A 25,675-nucleotide genomic window follows, 5' to 3' on the forward strand; every position below is an offset into this window, starting at 1 on the left:
AAAAGAAGGAAGCCAGTAGTTCCTGTTAAGTGGTTAGTGACTGCTACAGTTAACTTCATTTAAATTACGGTCTGAGCAATACACAGCACACTCCTCACCAGCGCTCTTTGTCCAAGGACTTCAAAGATGTTCTGCATCTCTTTATTTTTGCTTTTCTTTTTCAATGCAACTCTGAGCATAAAAATCTGCTCCTTCAATGTGAGGTCTTTCGGAGAAGCAAAAAGGGCCAGACCTGAAGTCTTAGATGTCATTGTAAAGGTACGTTCATTTGGATTAAACAAACATTGAATTCTCTTTGGACTTTTCAGCTAAATCATCCTGCAGGTTATTTTATCTTTACACACAAAAATTTCAAGTTAATTAATGATTGAGCATTAGAAACCATTTTGTACTGCTAATGGTAAAAATTAATCTGTAGCCCAAAGTCACATGTTCAGCAAGTTTTATTTGTAGGGTAATGTAACAATAGAAACTGCAGATGCAATTTCCTTCATAAAGTTAGAGTTAGAGACATGCTGGGAGTCTTTGATGCACAAGAAAAATATCTTGTCTTTTGAATCTATGGAGCCTTATTATAGTTTGAAGTGTTATTTACCTTATTTATTTAATCATTACTCTGAAAGGCTCTCGTCTCACTAAGAAATGATCATCACAAGACATTCCCCTTAGCAGGACAATATAGAGTCATAGATCAGAAGGGACCGTTATGATCATTTAGTCTGCCCTCCCATATAAGCACAGGCCATAGAACTTCCTCAAAATAATCCCAAGTGTGTAGCTTCTAGAAAAACATACAATCTTGCTTTAAAAATTGCCAGTGATAGAGAATCCACCATGACCCTTGGTAAATTCTTCCTATGTTTAATTACTCATGGTTAAAAATGTTTGCCTTATTTCCAGTCTGAATTTGTCTAACTTCAACTTCCAGCCATTGGATTGTGTTACACCTTTCTCTGCTAGATTGAAAATATTAAATATTTGTTCTCCAAGTAGAGACTTATAGATGGTAATCAAGTCACTCACTCAATCTATTTATCTTACCAAAGAGAAGGTTATCACTATAAGGCATGTTTTCTAATCCTTTAATCATATACACTGTGTTGTTTAAACTGCTTCATAAGCGGGTACTATTAGAGCAGTGTTTTAGCTCTAATAGTAGAGCCTGACTTCTTTAATGTATTGCAAGAAAAACATCATCACATTTTCAATGTGTTTCATGAATGAGGCCACTTAATGTTTTTAGAAGCGTACAGGTTCATTTGAAATGAAGCCATAAATACTGAAACCTTCAGATCCATGAAAATTATGGATTGTAACTTCAAAGCCTTGTTTAAAGATGTCATAATGATTGAATGTGTCATTCTAGCAGTGTGAGAGTATACACTTATTCCTAGCACTTAAAGGTGTAATTAAAATATATTAGAACTTTGATAAATAGAATTAGTCAGTTATTGCCTACAATTATTAATATGTCAAAGTGTATCCTGGGACCAACATGGCTACCACAGAAGTCAGTCCAATAAACGATATTACCTCACCCCCTTGTCTCACTAACGTGTCTTGGGTGATTAGTTCTCCTGTTCTAAAGTAAAATGCTCTTACTCCCCTGTTCTCAGATACTATATTGGATTCATTTTACCTGCTAAACGGTTACAGTAAGGATTGTTTAGCATTATGACTAGAGGCTTTACTCATGCAGGTAAACATGAAGCTGATTGGTCAGAAGACCCCCAAGTTATGATTTGATTGGCTGATACAGCACCGCCCTAGGACGGAACGGACTGCACCACGTGCTGGAGAGGGGGAAAGGAGTTAGCTGCACAGTATAGGATCCCTGGGGAATGGGTGCAGGGGACGGGGTTGGGACATCCCCACCCAGCGGTTGCTTGGGGGGTGCTTTGCTGGATGCATTAGCCTACGTGGGGGCAGCTGGGTCCCCTCCCGGGAGCTGCAGCCCATCTCCCCCCCCCAAAAAATGGTACAGCCCGGCTCAGGGGTCCCGTGCTCAGCATGCGCTGCACTGAGTCTGGCCCGTCGACTCGAAGTCCGCGCTGCCCCCGCTGCGGAGAGCGCTGCTGGGCTGCCCCCTGCTGGGAGCCCCCCGCTGCTGGGATCCGGGGTCTGCCCAGCAGCACCCTCCCCCCACATATTCCCCCCCCCCCAAGAGCCCCCCAGCATGCAGGGTCCCAGCGCCCTGGGAGCTCTGGCCCCCTTCCTTCCACGTGTGGCCCAGCCAGGCTTGATGTTCCGCTCCTTGACGTGGCGTGGGTCTGAACTGGGTGCCACCCGCTTCGGTGCTTTTACTGACAGGGCAGAGCTCCGGGTCGTCGGTGGCAGGACCTTCACTCACTTCAGGTGTCTTCGGTGGCACTGAAGCTTCATCGCCGAAATGCCGCCTAAGACCTGTGGAGCGAGTGAAGGTCGTGCCGCCAAAGACCCGGAGCGCAGCCCTGTCAGTAAAAGCGCTGCCATGGGTGGCGCCTTTTTTTTTTTTCCGCTCCCCTTCTTCCCTCCACCTGGCTAGGCCACTGATTGGAGTTGCTTATGTGAGTAAAGGTTTACAGGATTGGGCCTTTCATTTGTGTTTTTATCTCCTAAATTTCAACTAAGCTAGAGAAGATTCTGCTTCCACTGAAAAACATTTCCTCATTTGTCCCTTTCACATGATCACAAAACTAAACCAGAAGGGATTTGCACTAAATTTACTTTCTTTGTAGCAGTGCTTAGTCTCTCCTGAAATTAGAACATTTCCAATTATCCTGCCAAAACAATACTTTATACCTCATTCGAGTTTCCTATTTAGGGCAACAAATGCCTTTCATAAATAAAAAATATTAATATAGAATAGCCACTGAATATCTGGGCTGGATCCTGGCCTCTGGTATTCTGCAGCACAAAGTAGTATTTAATGCTGCTTTAACTGGACAGCCGGGGATTTTCCAGTGTAGGGGAAATCCCTATCAGAGTTTGTTCTGTGCTACCCTTTTCCAGCTGTAGGGGGCATGCTGGCATGGAGAGGGGATGTAGTCATATATTCCAGTGATCCTGTCAGTGTAATGGCTTCTTAAGAGCCATTACAAGCTAGCATAGGTTAGAGCTGCCCTGTGCCTGTTCTAAATTGTTTGGGGTCCTTATGTGTCAGCCACCGTGTAAAAAATAAAGAACTATTTAAATGATCTGTTCCAGTCCCTTGGGCGCATAGTTGTGCTGGGTTGTTCACAGATATTTGTGACTTGGTTCTTGGGCTCACCTTTTGTCCTACAATATTTACATTTAATCTTTCTGATAGTCACTGTGATGCTCTGTACCTCGTGGGAACACTCTACACTCCCATGTTCATCCTTATAAAATGATTGTGTGGTATCCCATGCAAAGTTTGTCATGTCAGGTGTCTTCAGAAGGCTCATGATGTACTGAACATTGTTGTTATAGTAATGTTATAGGTTGTAATTTCATCTATATAGTTATGAGGCTGAAAATGTGTCCTCATGGCTTAAAGCAAGCCCAGGCAAAAACTCTTCAAGAGCAGAGGGGCAGTTCACACCTCATCAGGGAATGTATGGGACAAACCCAGCCCAGCCTCACAGGACCAAAGGACACTGGGCTAGTCAGCAACAAAGGATCTGTTGGACTCTTGAGTGAGTCACCCCCCTTCCTTTGGTCAGCTTGGGACTGCGATGAGGTAATGCTCACTTGAGGCTGAAGCGGGGAGACAAAGCCAAGAGGGGAAAAAAAGAACATGATAAAAGGGAGAGACATTTGCCAGGCTCTTCCTCTCCCCTCCACCTCCATCTACGGACATCACCACCAAGCGACTGAAGCTCTGATCAAAGGGGAGAGCCTGGCTGAAGGGAAGCCAGACAGCCTGTGGTGAGAAGTATCTAAGTTTGTAAAGGCATTGAAAGTGTTATGGTCAGCTTAGAATGCGTTTTGCTTTTATTTAATTTGACCAAATCTGACTTCTTATGCTTTGACTTATAATCACTTAAAATCTATCTTCGTAGTTAATAAGTTTGTTTGTTATTCTACCTGAAGCAGTGCGTTTGGTTTAAAGCATGTCGGAAACTCCTCTTGGGATAACAAGCCTGTGTGCATATCAATTTCTTTGTTAAATTGATGAACTCATATAAGCTTGCAGCGGCCAGCGGGCATAACTGGTGTAAGAGAAAATCCAATGTTACCCAAAACCTTGCAGGCCCAGAACTTATGTCAAGCTGCCAAGGTCGGCCCAACAGGGAGGAAAGGGGAGCGGGGTTGAAGGGCATGAAGGAGATAGTGGAAAGTACCTAACAGTCCCTCAGCAGAAAACAAATTTATAATATCCCCTACTGTCAACATCTAACCACAAAAGACAGACAGACAGACAAACAGGAAAGGCCTAATATGGAAAGAATTTGCTTTTGCTCCAATCAGCATTAACCTTGCAGAATTTTAATAAGAAATAATAAGGAAATTATGTATGTAATGATATATGTAACTTACGTACTAAGTTTGTGGTTTTAAGCTTTATAAGCCAGTTTGTAATCAGCTTCGGGGAGGCCGTTTCAGTAACGGTTCTCCCCTGCGCGCATGTAATCAATAAATGGGCCTCAGGCTGATCTGATTGAAAACACAATGCATGGATCGATTTTTTCCACATCACTGGACACAGCAAGACGTAGGTTCCTAGGGTTGTGTCTGGGACGAGAGATATTGCCTAGTGACATTCGGTTGCACAAACCAAGGAGCAGCTTACATGCCAGAGGCTGTGCGTGAACGTCCCAGGAGTGGGGGTTCTCACAGCAGAGCAGGGTAAGGCTGGCTCCCAGAGTCAAGGATTGGAGTGACCTAGAAGGTCACCAGTCCAGATAACACCAGGAGAAAGTCAGTCAGTCACAGTCACATGTAAGGAAAGAACAAATTCTAGATTCCAAGTAGTTAGAAAACCTCAGTGTTACATTCATGTCCCCTGCTGTAACTATATCTCCCTGATACACTGATATTAGTTCATCATTGTGTTATAGTAGCACCCATAATGTCCTATGTCCAAACATAGTTAGTTACGGTACCTGTCCCACAAAGCTGACATTCTACGAGTCTAATCCTACAAACACACACATGAGTAAATTTTCTCACACAAATAGTCCCAGTTACTCAGGGAACCAATGCAACTGTCACTGAAGTCAATGGAAAGACTCCTATTGGTTTCAATGGAAATTGGGTCAGGCACCAAGTGAGTAAAGTTACTTGTGTACATAAGTGCTTGCAGGATTGGGCCGAAAGAGGAGACAAGCTACAAAAGATGGGGAAGAAAGATCAAATGTAACAGAGGTTGATGGGCAGACCCACCAGCTGGGGAAGATGAGCAAAGCTCTCTAGGGTTGCCAATGCTCCAGGATTATCATGGAGTCTCCAGGAATTACAGATTATGTCCTCTGATGAAACCTCCACGGAGACAGCCAACCAAAATTGGCAACCCTAGCTCTTGCCAGCAGCAGTTTGTCCATTTCCTCAGGGATTTTTTTTTTAATGGGTTCATAATCAAAGAATTTTTAAACACAAACAAGCCACTCAGAGCAGTGGGTTCCAAACTACCAGCCACCTTGACAGCTTCCCAGCCACCTGGGAGGAAAGGACACACCCTTCACCCATGGTAGCTGCCACCACAGCTACTTCCCATCTACCTTCTAAACCTACCCCCATGTGACAGGCAGGGCTCTGGGTTACCCCTATGCACTAGGGCTTGTGGAGGGGTAATTGTCCTTGTCACAATAATCAACAATCAATTTTTCTCTTTGTTCTTTTTTAAAATTTTCTAACCCTTGAAAATATACTGAGCACAAACAGCCTTTGCTCTTTTCTGCTGCAGGTTATTTCTCGCTGTGACATCATGCTACTGATGGAAATAAAGGACAACAGCAACAAGATATGCCCCCTTTTAATAGAAAAACTCAATGGGTAAGGCAGACTACAAATGTGCATTCACTAACACAAGTACATGCAGAAAGGCAGAAGAGCTGGTAGAAAAACATAGGAATTGCCATATTGGACCATGGTCCATCTAGTCCAGTCTCCTGTCTCCAACAGAGGCCAACATGAGATGCTACAAATTAAGGTTCAAAAAACCCTGCAGTGGGCAGATACGGGGTAATCTGGCCCTCACAGGTCTAAACCTAATTCCTAATAGTTAGAGATGGGTTCATATGCTTTTTGTTAGCATAGACTATTATAACTATGGATATTTCTGGTATCCATATAAAAATTCAAGCTTTCTTTGATTTTTGCTAAGTTCTGGCCCCCAAGAACACCCTGTGGTAATGAGTTCCACAGTCTAATTACGGAACATGTGACAACGTATTTCCTTTTATCTGTTTTGAATTTTTCCATCTTTCAATTTAATTGAATGTCCCCCTTTTCTTGCATTGTGAGACAGGGAGAACAGACACTCCTGATCTACCTTCTCTAAAGCATGCATTATTTTATATATTTCTGTTGTGGACCTTCTTTTTTGTCTCCTTCCTAAGGTAAACAATACCGATCGTTTCAATCTATCTTCATATGACAGCTTTTCAAAGCCCCTAATCATTCGCATCACCCTTGTCCAAACCCCTCTAGTTCTGCAATGTCCTTTTTTAAATGGGCTGACTGGTACTGCACACGATACTCTGAAATGGGGAGGAAAGGACAGATATAAAAGTCCATGTGATCTGCTAAGCACCAGAACACTCCCTTGAAGGATCAGGTCCTTAGATTGAAAGATCTCAGATTGAACTTCATGCATAAAAAAATACAGTAGAAGAGAACTAGGCTCTTTGACTGGCTTACTGAAGAAGATTAGCAACAAAGTCATTTACAGGCTAATTTTTAAAAAATGTGTCTGATTAGGGTAGGGTTCAGTAGGTCTAAAACTAATCCATCATGGGAAATAAGATGAAGAAAAAGAAAGAAAGACAGAAAGAAAGACTTGGCTGACAGCATACAAAGAAGGGGGGATTCACTTTTAGCTAGAAATAGAAATTGTCTTTGTTGGATAAAAATAATATGGAGATGAAAACTAGATCCCTGTAAGTTTCTGCTCTAGAAAATATAATACATATATGGATGGAAGTGAGGCATAGGAAAATAATAGGAAGTACAGTACAGAGCATAAAGCCTGAGGTTAAAAAACACAGCATGAGAGGTGTAGGGGGAAAAAAGTGAATAATTATACAAGATAATACCAAAAGATAATTTTAGATGACTTCTCTCTGTAACCCAGCACAAGAAGTCAGTGTTTCAGACCCTCTTACATGATTAAATAGATTAATACAAGATTAAATAGAAATCCAAACCCTTATAGAGAAAGAAATCTATTTAAAATATTCTCTTTCTAGTCAGTACCAAGAAGAATATGAGTACGTGATCAGTACAAGGTTAGGAAGAAAGTCCTATAAGGAACAATATGCTTTTATCTATAGGTAAGTGAATTCCATACTTTATGTTTCTGTCTCTGTTTGCAAACTATTCTTATATAGTAAAAAGATTACAAACTAATGCAAAATGCAGCTGCCTGCTGGCTTAGCAGTGTCAGTGCCAGAAAGCCTATCACTCTAGTTCTCACACAACTATACTAAATTCACATTCACTTCCAATTACAAGTCAAGATGTTGACTTAACCCTATTTGAGCAGGGTTCTGACCCCACTAAAATCAGTGGCAAAACGCCCATAAACTTCAATGGGGCTAGGGTTTCCTCCTACATCTCTCCCTATGTCCTGCCATGGGAGCAATGATCCATACCTGCCAACATCTTTAGGCAAAAAGAATTGTCGATTTTTAATGTGCATAAATTGAGTTGGGCCTTGCCTAGCTTGTACCCTAGTTACAGCTATCAATGTAGCTGTACCAGTTCAACCTCAATGTAGACAAGCAAAGGTGCTATTCTGGCCAACCTTCAGTCTCTGGAAGCGAAGGAGGTGGAATGCAAAAAGAACAGGAGTACTTGTGGCACCTTAGAGACTAACAAATTTATTAGAGCATAAGCTTTCGTGGACTACAGCCCACTTCTTCGGATGCATATAGAGTGAAACATATATTGAGGAGATATATATACACACATACAGAGAGCATGAACAGGTGGGAGTTGTCTTACCAACTCTGAGAGGCCAATTAAGTAAGAGAAAAAAACTTTTTAAGTGATAATCAAGATAGCCCAGTACAGACAGTTGAGGTGGAATGGTAACTCTGAGCTAGAAATCACGGTTGATGTTGAAATGTACGGTTATTCTACTGACATATTGAATAGGAATTTTATTAAGTCTTCACAACTGCAATGTAATGTAGCTTTTGCTACTAGCCAAGAAATTACTAAGTGAAGTGATATGACCAAACTATTAGTACATGTGATATCTAATATTCTATTGATGGGTTAAATTACTTTTCAGATCAAACGTGGTGTCAGTGAAGGGAACCTATCAGTATCCAGATATTCAGCCTGGAGATGTAGATGCTTTTTCTAGAGAACCCTTTGTTGTCTGGTTCAAGTCTCCAAAAACTGGTGAGAAGTTGCCAAGATCTTATTGTCCTCTCTCAAATAAAATGAGAAAATAATGAATGAAGCCAAGTTTCACGGCACATAGGGTATCTCGGGATTTGGGTAGCTTGCTGTAGGAGTCTGAGATAGCTAGGCTTATCCTCATATGAAGCTTGGATATTGGTATTTAGAACTTACTTTAATTGTAAGATTGTTGACAAGTTTGCAGACTTGGAAGGGAACTTCACTACACTACACTGAGCCATGTCATCCCTTCCACTGGGTGACATGAAGTGGGTAAAAAAAGGCCAATCTGAAGGCCCAATTATCTCTTAGTAGTATAGAGTTCACATTGCAGGGCATAATTCCATAAGATATGGAGCACGCTCATGTCTCATGGACATCATCAGAGGCTTAACATATCTGAAGATCAGGCTCTAATTCCCCTAGCCATCAGAGGCAGAGAAGAAAAAGGTCATCAATGATTGACTTCCTCAGAAATACAAACTAGAGCTAGGTCTCCCACATATTTAGGTTTCTGTTGATATGTGATTTGTGCTGCTGATGCAACAATCAAAGTTAGTATTGTTGCTGACTGTCCATAGGGTTCTCATTTTCTTATAGGTCCAGTAACACAAGTACATTGACATTGTATTCTAACGAGCAAAATAGATAGAAGTAGGGAATTAAGTGCAATTGTTCTATTAAAATTTGGCTAAAACCAGAAATAAGTACTTGGAGAAGAATATTGCAACCTTACGCTGTATCCTTTTCAACTGAAAGAAAAACACAGAAAAAATGGGTTTTCCATTATGTAAAACCCTAAAACATGCAATATATGTCAGGTTAGTGATCTTGGTCATTTTGAATGAAAATCTAGCAGCTGGACTGTTAAGGTTCAGTTATACAAGGTGCCGAGCACTTGTCCTGATCCAGTAGAACACTTAAGCAAACACTTAATTTTATCCATGTGAGTGACTCCATTGGAGTCAGTGGGATTATTCGGTGTGCATAAGAGTTCTGTTGGATCAGAGCCTGAGTGCTCAGCACCTTGCAGGAACCAGACTTAATAGCTCACCTGCTAGAATTCCTATCACCGTGATCACGAACGCTGCACATAGCGCACATTTAAGAGATTTTTCCATAATGGAAAAACATTTCTGTACACTTTTGTTTCAGTTGAAAGGTCGGATACATTAGTTTGATAAGCACATTAGCACCTGGTGTCTAAGATAAGATGCTTAATGATACAGGCTATCATTCGTCCTCAGACTAATACATTCCTCAGTATAAAAAGTTGTATGAATGAAGTATTTTTATTAAAGAACACACATTTTCATTTCAAACTACTTTTTCTTATCTTGATGATTATTTTTATAAGGTTAAAAGTCATTTAACCATTTTTCCTGGGAATTTGCTTTGTTTAAAAGTTGTTAAAGAATTCGTGATAATCCCTCAGCACACCACACCTGAAACAGCTGTGCGGGAAATTGATGAGCTCTATGATGTGTATTTAGATGTCAAACAGCACTGGAAATCTAAGGTGAGTCATCATTAAGCTCACATATTTATACTGCTAAACATAGATTTGAGACAGAAAGGATTTAGTGACACTGAATCAGCCAACATTATGAGGCTCGTGATTTCAAAACTGTTGATGCCGTTGTTAAGAAACTCTGACACATTTTCATGTAGTTCTATAAGTTCTGATCAGTAAACTGGATGTCTCTGTAGAAAGCATGCTTCTTAAAAGTGTCTTCTTCCTCACCCTTGTGTTTTGCTCCTGAGAAGGCACAACTGCAATCTGGTTCAAAGTCAGTCGAACCAGGCCAACCTTACAAGTATGTAAATAGATGGAGTTTCAAAAGTGACAATTACCTGAAAATGGTGTTGCCATACCAGGAGTTTATTGACCAATATCTTACTTCAGAGACACAGAATATCCTCCAGGAAAAGCAAACATATCAATCTCTGCTCTATGTCTGTTCTTCTATCTCACCCACCACTCTGGTACTGACATAGCAGAGAGTGATTTCCTGGCATAGCTAGAGATCCTGATTTGAATCTCTTTTTAAACTGGTGTAAATCAGGAATTACTTCATTGAAGTCCATAGATCTATACACCATTGTAAAACCAAAGAATGTGAGATCAGAATCAGGTTCACTATACTTGACACAGAAGTTTAGCTCATTGCCCAATCTACTGTAGTATTCTGTCCCCAACAATGAGCAATATATGACGTTTCAGAGAAAGAAACAAATGCATAATGTACCTAAACCAATAGTCCAATGCTATACACTGGGGTGGAAAATTCCTCCCTGATCCCTGGAGACAATGAATTGGAGTCCTCATTAGTCCTTATATAGCCACAAATGTTATTAATGGGCATTAAAAAAAATCGGATCCTATTTTTAATATTCATCTTCATTACCTGATTATCCCCTGTGGCAGTGAATACTACAGCGTGAATAAAGTATGCTGTGGGATGGTGGCATTTGCTCTAAATTCACTGCCCTTTCATTGATGGCGCCCTTATTCTGCTATTATGAGACAGGGTAAAGAGAAAAAACAGAGCATTTTCCATTATATCCTTCATCATTCAGAACATCAACTAAGTCTCCTCTAATACCTTCTTTACCAACAGTAGCTTTGGCAATATCTCATACCTTTTTAGCCATTGTTGCATCTCTCTCTGATCTCCACTATGTTCTCTTTATGTGGGTGGACAGAGTACTCCATCATCCCAACTGTTTGCTTTTTACTGCACATTGGGCAAACATCTTTAATGAGCTCTCTGCACCAGCTCTCATGTCCCTCCCTGCCCTGCACCCTGTCCATTCACCTGCCCAAGAATCCAGCAAGTTTAGAGCCCATCAAAAGCATATGAGAAGTCTGGACTGAGTCTCCCTCCATTCCCCATAAGGTGCATTACTGTATCTTACATTGTAACTATGGGTATGTCCACACTACGAAATTAGGTTGAATTTCTAGAAGCCAGTTTTATAGAAATCGTTTTTATACAGTCGATTGTGTGTGTCCCCACATAAAATGCTCTAAGTGCATTAAGTCGGCGGACCGCGTCCACAGTAACGAGGCTAGCATTGACTTCCAGAGCGTTGCACTGTGGGTAGCTATCCCACAGTTCCCGCAGTCTCCGCCGCCCATTGGAATTCTGAGTTGAGATCCCAATGCCTGATGAGCCAAAAACAGTGTCACGGGGGATTCTGGGTACATGTCGTCAGGCCCCCTCCCCCTTCCGTGAGAGCAATAGCAGACAATCGTTTTGCGCCTTTTTTCCTGGGTTACCTGTGCAGACAACATATCACAGCAAGCATGGAGCCTGCTCAGCTCAGCTCACCGTCACCATATGTCATCTGGGTGCCAGCAGACGTGGTACTGCATTGCTACACAGCAGCAGCTAATTGCCTTTTGGCAGTATACGGTGCAATATGACTGGTAGCCGTCATCAGCTATCTGGGTGCTGGCAGACGTGGGACTGCATTGCTATACAGCAGCAGCTCCTTGCCTTTTGGCAGCAGATGCTGTATTACGACTGCTATCCATCATCGTCGTACTCCTCAGTGAGTTCTGTCAGAGGCACCTGGGCAGACATGTTTTGTCTCCTGGAGACTCAGTCCTGCCGGCAGTCCTATTGCACCGTCTTGACGATGATGGCTAGCAGTCGTAATGCACCATTTTCTGCCAAGCACCCAGAAGATGCCGATGGCTATCAGTCATGCTGCACCATCTGCTGCCAGCCTAAGATGTAAAAGATAGATAACTAGATTTGTTCTGTATTAGTTTGCTTCCCCCTCCCTCCGTGAAATCAACGGCCTGCTAAACCCAGGGTTTTGAGTTCAATCTTTGGGAGGGCCATTCTGTGTGACAGTTGTTTGTGTTTCTCCCTGATGCACAGCCACCTTTGTTGATTTTAATTCCCTGTAAGCCATGTCGTCACTCGCCCCTCCCTCCCTCCGTCAGACAATAGTTTCGCACCTTTTTTCAGCCCAGACGCCATAGCACTGGGATCATGGAGCCCGCTCAGATCACCGTGCCAATTATGAGCACTATGAACACCATAAAAAGAAGAACAGGAGTACTTGTGGCACCTCTTCTTTTTGCGGATACAGACTAACACGGCTGTTACTCTGAAACCTATGAACACCATGCACATTGTCCTGGAGTATATGAAAAGCCAGAACATGCCAAAGCAAAAACAGGCGAGGAGGTGATTGCAGCGCAGCGATGAGAGTGATGATGAAATTGACATGGACATAGACCTCTCCCAAAGTACGGGCCCCAGCAATGTGCAAATCATGGTGTTACTGGGGCAGGTTCATGCCATGGAACGCCGATTCTGGGCCCGGGAAACAAGCACAGACTGGTGGGACCGCATCGTGTTGCAGGTGTGGGACGATTCCCAGTGGCTGCGAAACTTTCGCATGCGTAAGGGCACTTCCATGGAACTTTGTGATTTGCTTTTCCCTGCCCTGAAGCACCAGAATACCAGGATGAGAGCAGCCCTCACAGTTGAGAAGCGAGTGGCGATAGCCCTGTGGAAGCTTGCAACACCAGACAGCTACCGGTCAGTCGGGAACCAATTTGGAGTGGGCAAATCTACTGTGGGAGCTGCTGTGATCCAAGTAGCCAACGCAATCAAAGACCTGCTGATATCAAGGGTATTGACTCTGGGAAACGTGCAGGTCATAGTGGATGGCTTTGCTGCAATGGGATTCCCTAACTGTGGTGGGGCGACAGACGGAACCCATATCCCTATCTTGTCACCGGAGCACCAAGCCACCGAGTACATAAACCGAAAAGGGTACTTTTCAATGCTGCTGCAAGCCCTGGTGGATCATAAGGGACGTTTCACTAACATCAACGTGGGATGGCCGGGAAAGGTACATGATGCTCGCGTCTTCAGGAACTCTGGTCTGTTTCAAAAGCTGGAGGAAGGGACTTTCTTCCTGGATCAGAAAATAACTGTTTGGGATGTTGAAATGCCTATAGTTATCCTTGGGGAACCAGCCTATCCCTTACTGCCATGGCTCATGAAGCCGTACACAGGCAGCCTGGACAGTAGTCAGGACCTGTTCAACTATAGGCTGAACAAGTGCAGAATGGTGATAGAATGTGCATTTAGACATTTAAAAGTGCGCTGGCGCAGTTTACTGACTCGGATAGACCTCAGCGAAACCAATATCCCCATTGTTATTGCTGCTTGCTGTGCGCTCCACAATACCTGAGAAAGTAAGGGGGAGACATTTATGGCGGGGTGGGAGGTTGAGGCAAATCGCCTGGCCGCTGATTACACGCAGCCAGAGACCAGGGCGGTTAGAAGAGTACAGCAGGGCATGGTGCACATCAGAGAAGCTTTGAAAACCAGTTTTGTGACTGGCCAGGCTACGGTGTGAAACTTCTGTTTGTTTCTCCTTGATGAACCCCGCCCCTCCCGATTCACTCTACTTCCCTGTAAGCTAACCACCCTCCCCTCCCCCCTTTGAGCACCACTTGCAGAGGCAATAAAGTCATTGTTACTTCACATTCATGCATTCTTTATTAATTCATCACACAACTAGGGGGATAACTGCCAAGGTAGCCCAGGAGGGGTGGGAGAGGAGTGAAGGACAAGGACACACTGCAGTTTAAAACTTTAAAACTTTAACTCTTATTGAAGGCCAGCCTTCTGATGCTTGGGCAATCATCTGGGGTGGAGTGGCTGGGTGGCCGGAGGCCCCCGCACCGCGTTCTTGGGCGTCTGGGTGAGGAGGCTATGGAACTTGGGGAGGAGGGCTGTTGGTTACACAGGGGCTGTAGCGGCGGTCTCTGCTCCTGCTGCCTTTCCTGCAGCTCAACCATACGCTGGAGCATATCAGTTTGACGCTCCAGCAGCCGGAGCATCGACTCTTGCCTTCTGTCAGCAAGCTGATGCCACCTATCCTCTTCAGCCCGCCACTTGCTCTGTTCAGCCCGCGATTCAGCCCGCCACCTCTCCTCTCATTTCATATTGTGCTTTTCTGCACTCTGACATTGACTACCTCCACGCATTTTGCTGTGCTCTGTCAGCGTGGGAGGACATCTGGAGCTCTGAGAACATATCATCCCGAGTCCGCCATTTTCTCCTTCTAATCTTCACTAGCCTCTGTGAAGGAGAAACATTTGCAGCTGGTGGAGGAGAAGGGAGAGGTGGTTAAAAAAAGACACATTTTAGAGAACAATGGGTACACTCTTTCACATTAAATTTTGCTGTTCACATTACATAGCACATGTGCTTTCGTTACAAGGTCGCATTTTTCCTCTTATATTGAGGACCTGCCGGTTTGGTGTGAGAGATCACTCACGCAGTGCCAGGCAACAGAATTCAGCTTGCAGGCAGCCATGGTAAGCCACAGTCTTTTGGCTTTTTTAAACTTCATAACATGTGGGAATGGTTTCAAATAGCAGCGCCCTCATTTCCCATACCAAGCACCCATTGGGTTGGCCATTTAAAATGGGTTTGCAATGTAAAAGGAGGGGCTGCAGTTTCCGGGTTAACATGCAGCACAAACCCAACTAACCCTCCTCCCTCCCCCCACCGCGTAGCTAACAGCGGGGAATATTTCTGTTCAGCCAAGCAGGAACGGGCACCTCTGAATGTCCCCTTAATAAAATCACCCCATTTCAACCAGGTGACCGTGAATGATATCACTCTCCTGAGGATAACAAAGAGAGATAAGGAATGGATGTTGTCTGCATGCCAGCAAACACCAGGACCATACGCTGCCATGCTTTGTTATGCAATGATTCCAGACTACGTCCTACTGGCCTGGCATGGTAAAGTGTCCTACCATGGCGGACGGGATAAGGCAGGCCTCCCCAGAAACCTTTTGCAAAGGCTTTGGGAGTACATCAAGGAGAGCTTTCTGGAGATGTCCCTGGAGGATTTCTGCTCCATCCCCATACACGTTAACAGACTTTTCCAGAAGCTGTACTGGCCGCGATTGCCAGGGCAAATTAATCATTAAACACGCTTGCTTTTAAATCTTGTGTAATATTTACAAAGGTACACTCACCAGAGGTCCCTTGTGCGCCCTCAGTGTCTGGGAGCATGCCTTGGGTGAGTTCGGGGGTTACTGGTTCCAGGTCCAGGGTGATAAACATATCCTGGCTGTTGGGGAAACCGGTTTCTCCGCTTCCTTGCTGTGAGCTATCTTCCTCATACCCCAAACCCACATCCCTGTTGCGTGATTCTCCATTGATGGAGATAAAGCACAGGGTTGGGGTAGTGGTGGCTGCACCCCCTAGCATGGCATGCAAATCCGCGTAGAAGAGGCATGTCTGCGGCTCTGCCCCGGACCTTCCGTTTGCCTCTCTGGCTTTGTGGTAGGCTTGCATTAGCTCCTTAATTTTCACGCGGCACTGCTGTGCGTCCCTGTTATGGCCTCTGTCCTTCATGGCCTTGGAGACCTTTTCTAATATTTTGCCATTTCTTTTACTGCTACGGAGTTCAGCTAGCATTGATTTGTCTCCCCATATGGTGAGCAGATCCCGTACCTCCCGTTTGGTCCATGCTGGAGCTCTTTTGCGATCCTGGGACTCCATCATGGTTACCTGTGCTGAACAGCTCTGCATGGTCACCTGTGCTCTCCACGCTGGGCAAACAGGAAATGAAATTTAAAAGTTCGTGGGGCTTTTCCTGTCTACCTGGTCAGTGCATCTGAGTTGAGAGTGCTGTACAGAGCGGTCACAATGAAGCACTCTGGGATAGCTCCCGGAGGCTAATATCGTCGAATTCCATCCACACTACCCCAAATCCGACCCGGAAAGGCCGATTTCAGCGCTAATCCCCTTGTCGGAGGTGGAGTAAAGAAACCGGTTTAAAGGGCCCTTTAAGTCGAAAAAAGGGCTTCGTGGTGTGGACGTGTCCAGGCTTAATTCGATTTAATGCTGCTAAATTCGACCTAAACTCGTAGTGTAGACCAGGCCTATGTCTAACAATCAAATGAAACCCAGTTGCTGAAAGTGTCCTCCTAAGTTGTATACAAGTTCTGCATCTGCGCTGATACACATGCACAGGCAAACACTTACATATGTGCTTATCTTACATTTGTAAAGCTACGCACATGCATAAACATTTGCAGGCCACAGGCCACTTTTCTTTATTGCTCTTTGAAATGTCTATTTTTGGGACACAATTTAAGTGGCATCTCACGAACTGAGCTCAGCATGTGTACAATGCAAAAGATGTGGGTTCTTAAATATTATTTGGGGTCAATTAAACAAAATATAGTTTGGCTCCAACACCAAATCTAAAGAAAATAAGCATTCTGAAAACCTTTCCCAGCTTGCTGTGCTGCTTTCATTTCCAGTCCTCTGCTCACCACTTTACTTACTTCTGGTCTGAGAGATGGAATAGCTGCAAACAAAACTCCCAGAATAAAAATTACAACTGCTGTTCAGCAAGAAAAGTATATGTATATTGCAATCTCTGTATATCTTTGTACAGTGAAATATGGGCTCTGCAAATAGGATGGTGGATTTTTCTTTTTCTTTTAAACTATATGCCAACATTGGCAAAAAAATCCCATTCCTCTCTCTCTTCCCCCCCCTCTCTCTCTCTCTCTCTCTCACACACACACACACACACACACTCTTCGCATGTAATTACAAGCAGGTATTTAAAGATTATTTATATCTAATTAGATGTCAGGCCAAATCACACCTACAGATCTGAACCTCGTACCCATACAAATATTGGTTTGGAGCAGAGTTTGCAATTTCAGTCTTTCCATAATGGACCAGATCTGAGCAAGGAGTTTGGAAAAAGGTCTAGGTTGGACATTAGGAAAAAGTTCCTGTCAGCGTGGTTAAACACTGGAATAAATTGCCTAGGGAGGTTGTGGAATCTCCATCTCTGGAGATATTTAAGAGTAGGTTAGATAAATGTCTATCAGGGATGGTCTAGACAGTATTTGGTCCTGCCATGCGGGCAGGGGACTGGACTCGATGACCTCTCGAGGTCCCTTCCAGTCCTAGAATCTATGAATCTATGAATTTGAATCTAGTGTCATCAGACACTACTGTAATAAATAAATAATAAAAATAGTAAATCAATGTTAAGATTACTACTAAGCCAAATACATCCTTTATGCAATCTGTGGACATCACTGGAGTTATAGCTGGGATGGCAATAGCTGGTCTGATTACTTCAGTGGAAGCAGGATCAGACCTTCTATCTTAATCGTATCTATTTCAGTGATACTCAGACTGAGGCTTATGAGCCGCAAGTGGCTCTTTAATGTGCCTCCTGTGGTTCTCTGCAGCACATGATATTAAAACAGTGATTTAAATTATTAACCAATCTAAGTTATTAACCAATCAAGCTGCTTTTACTATGTTATTAACCAATTGTAGCTGATAAAATAATAATACTTGGTCAGTCATTTTGCTGTGAGAATAATTATATATTTCCCATCATACTGTTTAAATACGAATAGTACTATAGTAAATGAAACAATGAATTCACACGACTGTGGCTCTTTTGGGTAATCTTGATTGCTAGTTTAGCTCCCGAGGTCTGAGTATCGCTGATCTATATATTTTAAGCATCCATCCCTGTTTTTACTGCCATTTTTTAAATGGTGTCTTTGAGGATTTATTGTTGATAAGTTAACTTATCTCTTACAATCCTGCCTTTCAGAACTTCATCTTCATGGGGGACTTCAACGCTGGCTGTAGTTATGTTCCAAAGAAGCACTGGAAGAACATCAGGCTGAAAACTCACTCTGAGTTTGTGTGGCTAATTGGCGACAAAAATGACACAACAGTTAGGAACAGCACAAACTGTGCATACGACAGGTAACAATTCACTTGAGAAACATTCAGTGGGGATCCTCAAAGTAGAAAGCACTATGCCTGGTAAGATATTTGCAGGATACTAGGTCACGTGAGATGGAGGGAGTACCACAGAGACATTGGGAATGGCCAGCATTGCACTAAAGAAGCCCTGGTGTTGGTTACTCCATTATCATGTCATTATTTTGCTAAATCACTCACCACACAACATAGTTACTTTTTTTTTTAATCTTCAAAATCGGACACGTGTCTAGGAGCATTAGACACCTCTGAATGACGCTTTGCTTCTTTTAGAATTGTGATCCATGGTGAAAAGCTCATCAACGCTGTTGTCCCAAACTCAGCTGATATCATTGATTTTCAAAGGGCCTTTGGAATGACTGAAGAGCAGGTATGGCTTCCTTTTTGGTTTTTCATTACAGGATCATATGCAGTGCTTAAATAATGAGTTTGCCAAATAAAGAATATTCTGATTTTGGATGGTGCATGCAGGGGCGGCTCCAGGGACCAGCGCACCAAGCGCGTGCCTGGGGCGGCAAGCCGCGGGGGGGTGGGGTGGGGGAATCCTGCCGGTCGCTGTGGGGGCGGCAGTCAGGGAGCCTTCAGTGGCATGCCTGCGGGAGGTCCGCCAGTCCCACGGCTTCGGTGGCGGGTACGCCGAAGCCGTGGAACCAGCAGACCTCCCGCAGGCATGCCGCCGAATCCGTGTTACCAGCCGGACCTCCCGCAGGCGCACCGCCGAAAGCCTCCTGACTGCCATGCTTGGGGCGGCAAAATACACAGAGCCGCCCCTGGGTGCATGTTGAATGAATTGCCTTCTAATCCACAGACGCAATGTGCTACATATCTGTAAGCCAATCTAGCAGCTGGCTCCAAGAGAGGACTCTCAGCTTCTGTAGCTGTACCGTTAAATGAACCTGCTAAAAGCACAGTGGGTTAGCATATCACAGTAGAGTGCGAAAAGTCTTTTTGGAATGATGAGGCATAATGCCAGAGCTCCTGTAAGACAACATCCTGCCTAGTGGCACTCTGTCTTGAAGAGAAACAATAATGTTTCAGTGTTCAGCAAACAGACACAATAAAGCAACCAACAATAAAAATATTGAATAATGGACCTCTTTATAAAACCAGTCTTAGCTTCATTTCCATGTATAAAGCTTTTACTTTCACAGGAATCCCTTCACCTACCACTGAAATGCAGCCACCCCTAGAAATAGAATATGGCAGATAGCTAACAATGCATAGCAGGACTGCATAACAACACAGGAACAGGACAGGAAGGGAAGAATACTTGTATCCAACTAAAGCGGTGTTTTGTGCTACATTCTGTGAATATATATATTTTTTTAACTTTACAGGCTCTGGAAGTTAGTGATCACTTTCCAGTAGTGTTTGAGCTTAAAACTACCCGGGGTTTCCTCAATGGACCAAGATCACGCGCTGCAAAGGAAAGAAAAACAAGAACTCTGCACCATTTGTCATCCTAGGCACCTTGGATTCTCTTGCTATCATCCTTTGTGTGTACATTAAAATAGTAAACACACACCCCAAACATTCACTTTAAAACAACAGATAATGTTTAGAACTTAGCCTAGTTGTACTCTCTCCTGATGCAATATATAGTAGAAAAAAACAATACTTTGTTTAAATGTGAAATATTATCTAGGAAGATGAATGAAGTCTGTAGATCATTATAAGCTAACTAAAAATAAATCAGCTAAAATTAACATTGCTGAATTCTTGTCATGCTGAATACAAATGTAGGGAGATATTTTAATGTGAAATGCTTTCACACACTCTACTTCTAGGCCTGTTGGACTGAGAAGTTTGTTTATTCATAATTGTTCTAGAATTCTGGCATTCCTGTTTTGTGTCATACAGGTAAAAACTTTTAGTGTCAGGGGCTCAGAATAGCACTGCAAGGGTAGCACTACTTGCAGTATACTCTTATTCTACTCTTTGGGACAGATCAATTAACTTTAACTGAACTATGGCAGTTTACACCAGCTAAGGATCTGGCCCATTAACCCACCATGTTTCAGAATACAGTCACTCCTCACTTAAAGTCGTCCCGGTTAACGTTGTTTCGTTGCTGATCAATTAGAGAACATGCTTGTTTAAAGTTGCGCAATGCTCCCTTATAACGTCGTTTGGCAGCCACCTGCTTTGTCCACTGCTTGCAGGAGAGCAGCCCGTTGGAGCTAGCTGGTGGGGGCTTGGAACCAGGGTGGACCGGCAGCTCCCCATCAGCTCCCCATTCCCCTAAGTTCTCTGTGCTGCAGCTTCCCAGCAGGCTATCGATTGCCAGCAGTTCAGCTGTCCCTCCTCTCACTGCCATATGTTGCTCCTGCCCTCTGCCTTGGAGCTGCTCCCCGGAGTCTCCCACTTGCTGTGCTGGCGGGAAGAGGGCAGCTAATGTCAGGGTGTCCCCCTCCCCCCTGCTTCTGCACCCCGCTTACCCCATCTCCATAGAGCAGGGGACACACACTACAAGGCTCAGGACGGAGGGAGCTTGCCAGCAGCAGCTACGGTCTCAACTTGCTGATCTACTTTAAAAGGCCGTGTACTTAGAGTGCGGTCAGCATTCTTAAAGGGGCAATGCACATCTCACACACACACACACACACACACACACACACACACACACACACACGGTGTGTCTGTCTGCCATGCTGTCTCCCCTCCATCCATTCATGTTGCCTTGTAGAGAGTGAGGCTACATTAACAACAATTGGTTAACCCTTGAGGGCTCAGCCGATTGCTAGTTCATCATTTAGCAGTAAGGCATTCCCTGGGAAAATATCCCACCCTCTGATTTCATCACCTCAACCAAGCTTCACAATCATCATCGCTGTTTAACAGTATTAAATTGTTTGTTTAAAACTTATACCGTGTGTGTGTGTATATACATAATATCTTGTCTGGTGAAAAAAATTTCCCTGGAACCTACCCCCCCCCCCACACACACACTTACATTAATTCTTATGGGAAATTGGGATTCGCTTAACATCATTTTGCTTAAAGTCACATTTTTCAGGAACATAACTACAATGTTAAGTGAGGAGTTACTGTATAGGTAAAAAAGGGCAGAATGAATCAAAGCAGTGAGCATATCATAGAAGATTAGGGTTAGAAGAGACCTCAGGAAGTCATCTAGTCCAACCCCCTGCTCAAGGCAGGATCAACACCAACTAAATCATCCCAGTCAGGGCTTTGTCAAGCCAGGCCTTAAAAACCCTTAAGGATGGAGATTCCACCACCTCTCTAAGTAACCCATTCCAGTGCTTTGCCACTCTCCTAGTGAAATAGTGTTTTCTAATATCCAACCTAGGCATCACCCACTTCAACTTGAGACCATTACTCCTTGTTCTGTCATCTGCTACCACTGAGAACAGCCAAGCTCTATCCTCTTTGGAACCCCCTTTCAGGTATTTGAAGGCTGCTGTCAAATCCCCCTTCACTCTTCTCTTCTGCAGACTAAACAAGCCCAGTTCCCTCAGCCTCTCCTCGTAAGTCATGTGTCCCAGCCCCCTGATCATTTTCATTTCCCTCCACTGGACTCTCTCCAATTTGTCTACATCCCTTCTGTAATAGGGAGCCCAAAACCAGACGCAATACTTCAGATGTGGCCTCACCAGTGCCGAATAAGGGGAATAATCACTTCCCTCGATCTGCAGACAAGGCTCCTACTAATGCAGCCCAATATGCCATTAGCCTTCTTGGCAAAAAGGGCACACTGCTGACTCATATCCAGCTTCTCATCCACAGCAATCCCCAGGTCCTTTTCTGCAGAACTGCTGCTTAGCCAGTCAGTCTCCAGCCTGTAGTGGTGCATGGGATTGTTCCGTCCTAAGTGCAGGACTCTGCACTTGTCCTTGTTGAACCTCATCAGATTTCTTTTGGCCCAATCCTCCAATTTGTCTAGGTCACTCTGGACCCTATCCCTACCCTCCAGCATATCTACCTCTCCCCTCAGTTTAGTGTCATCTGCGAACTTGCTGAGGGTGAAATCCATCCCATCATCCAGATCATAATAAAAATGTTGAACAAAACCGGCCCAAGACGACCTGTGGGGTACTCCGCTTGATACCGGCTGCCAACTAGACATCAAGCCATTGATCACTAACCATTGAGCCCGACAATCTAGCCAGCTTTCTATCCACCTTAGAGTCCATTCATCCAATCCATACTTTTTTAACTTGCTGGCAAGAATACTGTGGGAGACCGTATCAAAAGCTTTGCTAAAGTCAAGATATATCATGTCCACTGCTTTCCCCATATCCACAGAGCCAGTTATCTCATCCTAGAGGGCAATCAGGTTGGTCAGGCATGACTTTCCCTTGGTGAATCCATGTTGACTGTTTCTGATCACCTTCCTTTCCTCCAAGTGCTTCAAAATGGTTTCCTTGAGGACCTGCTCCATGATTTCTCCAGGGACTGAGGTGAGGCTGACTGGTCTGTAGTTCCCCAGGTTCTCCTCCTTCCCTTTTTTAAAGATGGGCACTATATTTGCCTTTTTCCAAGCGTCTGGGACCTCCCTTGATCGCCACTAGTTTTCAAAGATAATGGCCAATGGCTCTGCAATCCCATCAGCCAATTCCCTCAGCACACTCGGATGCATTAGATCTGGACCCATGGACTTGTGCATGTCCAGCTTTTCTAAATATGCTTAACCTGTTCTTTCACCACTGAGGGCTGCTCACCTCCTCCCCATACTGTGTTGCCCAGGACAGCAGTGTGGGAGCTGGCCTTGTCTGTGAAGACCAAGACAAAAAAAGTACTGAGTACTTCAGCTTTTTCTACATCACCTGTCAATAGGTTGCCTCCCCGATTCATTAAGGGTCCCACACTTTCCCTGACCTTTTTCTTGTAGCTAACATATCTTAACATATCCTTCATTTTCCTTCCCCCAGCCCAACTTATTTTATTTAGACTGAGAATTTCTAATTTGTTCTCCCATCCATGCATGTTGGACATATATATGGAACTCCAACTAGTGATGGTGCAAGTTATTCATATGAATCAAAGTGATCCTAGACCCCCACATTTTTAGGCAAGGGCAATTCTTTATGGGAAAGTTGCTTAGCTCCCTGAAAGATGGGCTCATTCTGGATATGCTAACAGAACCGTGCCAGAGGAACTATCATTAGTGCTGATTTATTAACAGAAATAATGAACATTATATTTTAGAGCCAGCAGTAAGACTAGGGTTAAAGTGAAATAAACCTGCTCATGACAATACAGTGATACGAACAATACAATTTTGCTAAGTCAATACACACAGTTTTACCAATTGTTCTCTTCATTCATGGCGTACTGTGCTAGAGACACAGAATCCATTTTCTCCTGCAGAATGATTGTTTTGATTCCAGAAATGACATCTTCTTAAAAAAATCCATTTCCCTTTCCTGCATGAAAGCAGCCAAGAAGTAACAATGCCCTGTTTGTTCTCACTCCATAGCCAGCCAGTCACTCCTCCTGCCGTTAACATTCATCCATTCTCACATACACCCCACAGGTGTAACTGCCACAGGAGAGGTTTCCTGTGGACTCCCTCAATAGAGCGAGGTTGTGATTTCAAGCACAATCTGATTATTTCAACACTGATTTCTTCTAGACTTACACAAAAGTTAATTGCATTTCCCCCCAAAGCTTTCACAGCAGCAAACACTGCAGTATCATAGATTTAAAAACTGCAACGGATAATATTATTCAATGCTACAATGATCTTTTTCCTCAAACAAGCCCATATAGCTTTATGTAGATACCTCACCCTGTTGGGTGAAAGACTTGTGAAAGCTGTCAATTTAACTGGGCAGTTTGGGGAATTAATTAACACCCTTACTTCCCAAGTATTTTGTAGATTGGCAGAATGGTGGGGCAGGTAGGAAGGAAGGCAAACAAGATATTGTTTTTAAAAGGAAAAAAAGGATTGACCTATGTGGAAGCTTATTCCATGTGGAGAATGGATTTGAAGACAGAAGCTAAGAGTATAATAGATCAAGTCAGTGTGAAAAAAACTAAACTTGCTGCAGGAATTAGTCCTAAGGGGAGGCAGTTCCATAATCTCCCTGATTATACTTAGGGCCCTACCAAATCCACAGCCCATTTTGGTCAATTTCATGGTCATAGGAATTTAAAAATCATAAATTTCATGATTTCAGCTATTTAAATCTGAAATTTCAGGGTGTTGTAATTGTAGGGGTCCTGACGCAAAAAGGAGTTGGGGGGGAGGGAGGGTGTGTTGTGGTACTGCTACCCTTACTTCTGCGCTGCCGCTGGAAGGGGCGCTACCTTCAGAGCTGGGCAGCTGGAGAACGGTGGCTGCTGGCCAGGAGCCCATCTCTGAAGGCAGAGCCACTGCCAGCAGCAGTGAAGAATTAAGGATGGCATGGTATGGTATTGCCACCCTTACTTCTGTGCTGCTGCTGGCAGGGAGCTGCCTTCACAGCTCGGCGCCTGGCCAACAGCTGCCACTCTCCAGCTGCCCAGCTCTGAAGGCAGCACAGACGTAAGGGCGGCAATACTATGATCCCCCTAAAATAATCTTGCGACCCTCCTGCAACTCCCTTTTGGGTCAGGACCTCCTATTTGAGAAATGCTGGTCTCCCCCATGAAATCTGTATAGTATAGGGTAAAAGCACACAAAAGACCAGATTTAATGGGTGGAGACCAGATTTCATGGTCTGTGATGCATTTTTCATGGCCATGAATTTGGTAGTTATACTGCACTAAAGACAAAATAAAGCCAGATTTAGAACAATTATTTACATTTTAAGTTTTATTAAATGCCACTATCTGGTACCAGTTATGTTTCATTTAAAGGTTACTCTACAAAAACAATCATAACATCCGGACCTCATGACTTATTGTGCATTATCTATTTCCTTTGTGGCTTTCAGAAAGAAGTAATGTACACAGAAATAAGTATCACTAAGGCCAGGTCTACACTAACCCCCTAATTCGAACTAAGGTACGGAACTTCAGCTACGTGAATAACGTAGCTGAAGTTCGAAGTACCTTAGTTCGAACTTACCTTGGTCCACACTCGGCAGGCAGGCTCCCCCGTCGACTCCGCGGTACTCCTCTCGCCGAGCTGGAGTACCGCAGTCGACGGCGAGCACTTCCGGGTTCGACTTATCGCGTCCAGACTAGACGCGATAAGTCGAACCCAGAAGTTCGATCGCTCGCCGCCGAACTACCGGGTAAGTGTAGCCAAGGCCTCAGAGATAACAAAAATGGCCATCTGCAATGACAAATGTACTCTCAAAAATATCATTGTATTTTACTGAGGTGTTTTATATGCTTTGTCTTCAGCTGTAAACATGAATATAATCCTTGATGCAAAAT

The 25,675-nt window shown here is 43.8% G+C and overlaps 1 protein-coding gene across 1 annotated transcript; it reads left to right on the top strand.

Annotated features, from left to right (window-relative positions):
- On the top strand, nt 1–20,057 carry DNASE1L3 (deoxyribonuclease 1L3). The gene is made up of 8 exons (XM_005288365.5): nt 1–258; nt 5,849–5,937; nt 7,353–7,436; nt 8,402–8,514; nt 9,921–10,033; nt 18,171–18,328; nt 18,620–18,716; nt 19,684–20,057. Exons 1-8 carry the CDS (start codon nt 127–129, stop codon nt 19,810–19,812), a joined length of 915 nt encoding a protein of 304 aa, XP_005288422.2. The 5' UTR covers nt 1–126; the 3' UTR covers nt 19,813–20,057.
- The last annotated feature ends 5,618 nt before the right edge of the window (nt 20,058–25,675 follow it).

This window comes from Chrysemys picta, chromosome 7, assembly GCF_011386835.1.
Source record: "Chrysemys picta bellii isolate R12L10 chromosome 7, ASM1138683v2, whole genome shotgun sequence".
Taxonomy (NCBI): domain Eukaryota; kingdom Metazoa; phylum Chordata; order Testudines; family Emydidae; genus Chrysemys; species Chrysemys picta.

Bases quoted from the DNA above. Each gene is read 5' to 3' on its own strand.
- DNASE1L3 (XM_005288365.5), top strand. From the start codon at position 127: ATGTTCTGCATCTCTTTATTTTTGCTTTTCTTTTTCAATGCAACTCTG. The intron at 7,437-8,401 runs GTAAGTGAATTC...ATTACTTTTCAG, and splicing joins CAATATGCTTTTATCTATAG to ATCAAACGTGGTGTCAGTGA. The intron at 18,329-18,619 runs GTAACAATTCAC...TGCTTCTTTTAG, and splicing joins ACAAACTGTGCATACGACAG to AATTGTGATCCATGGTGAAA.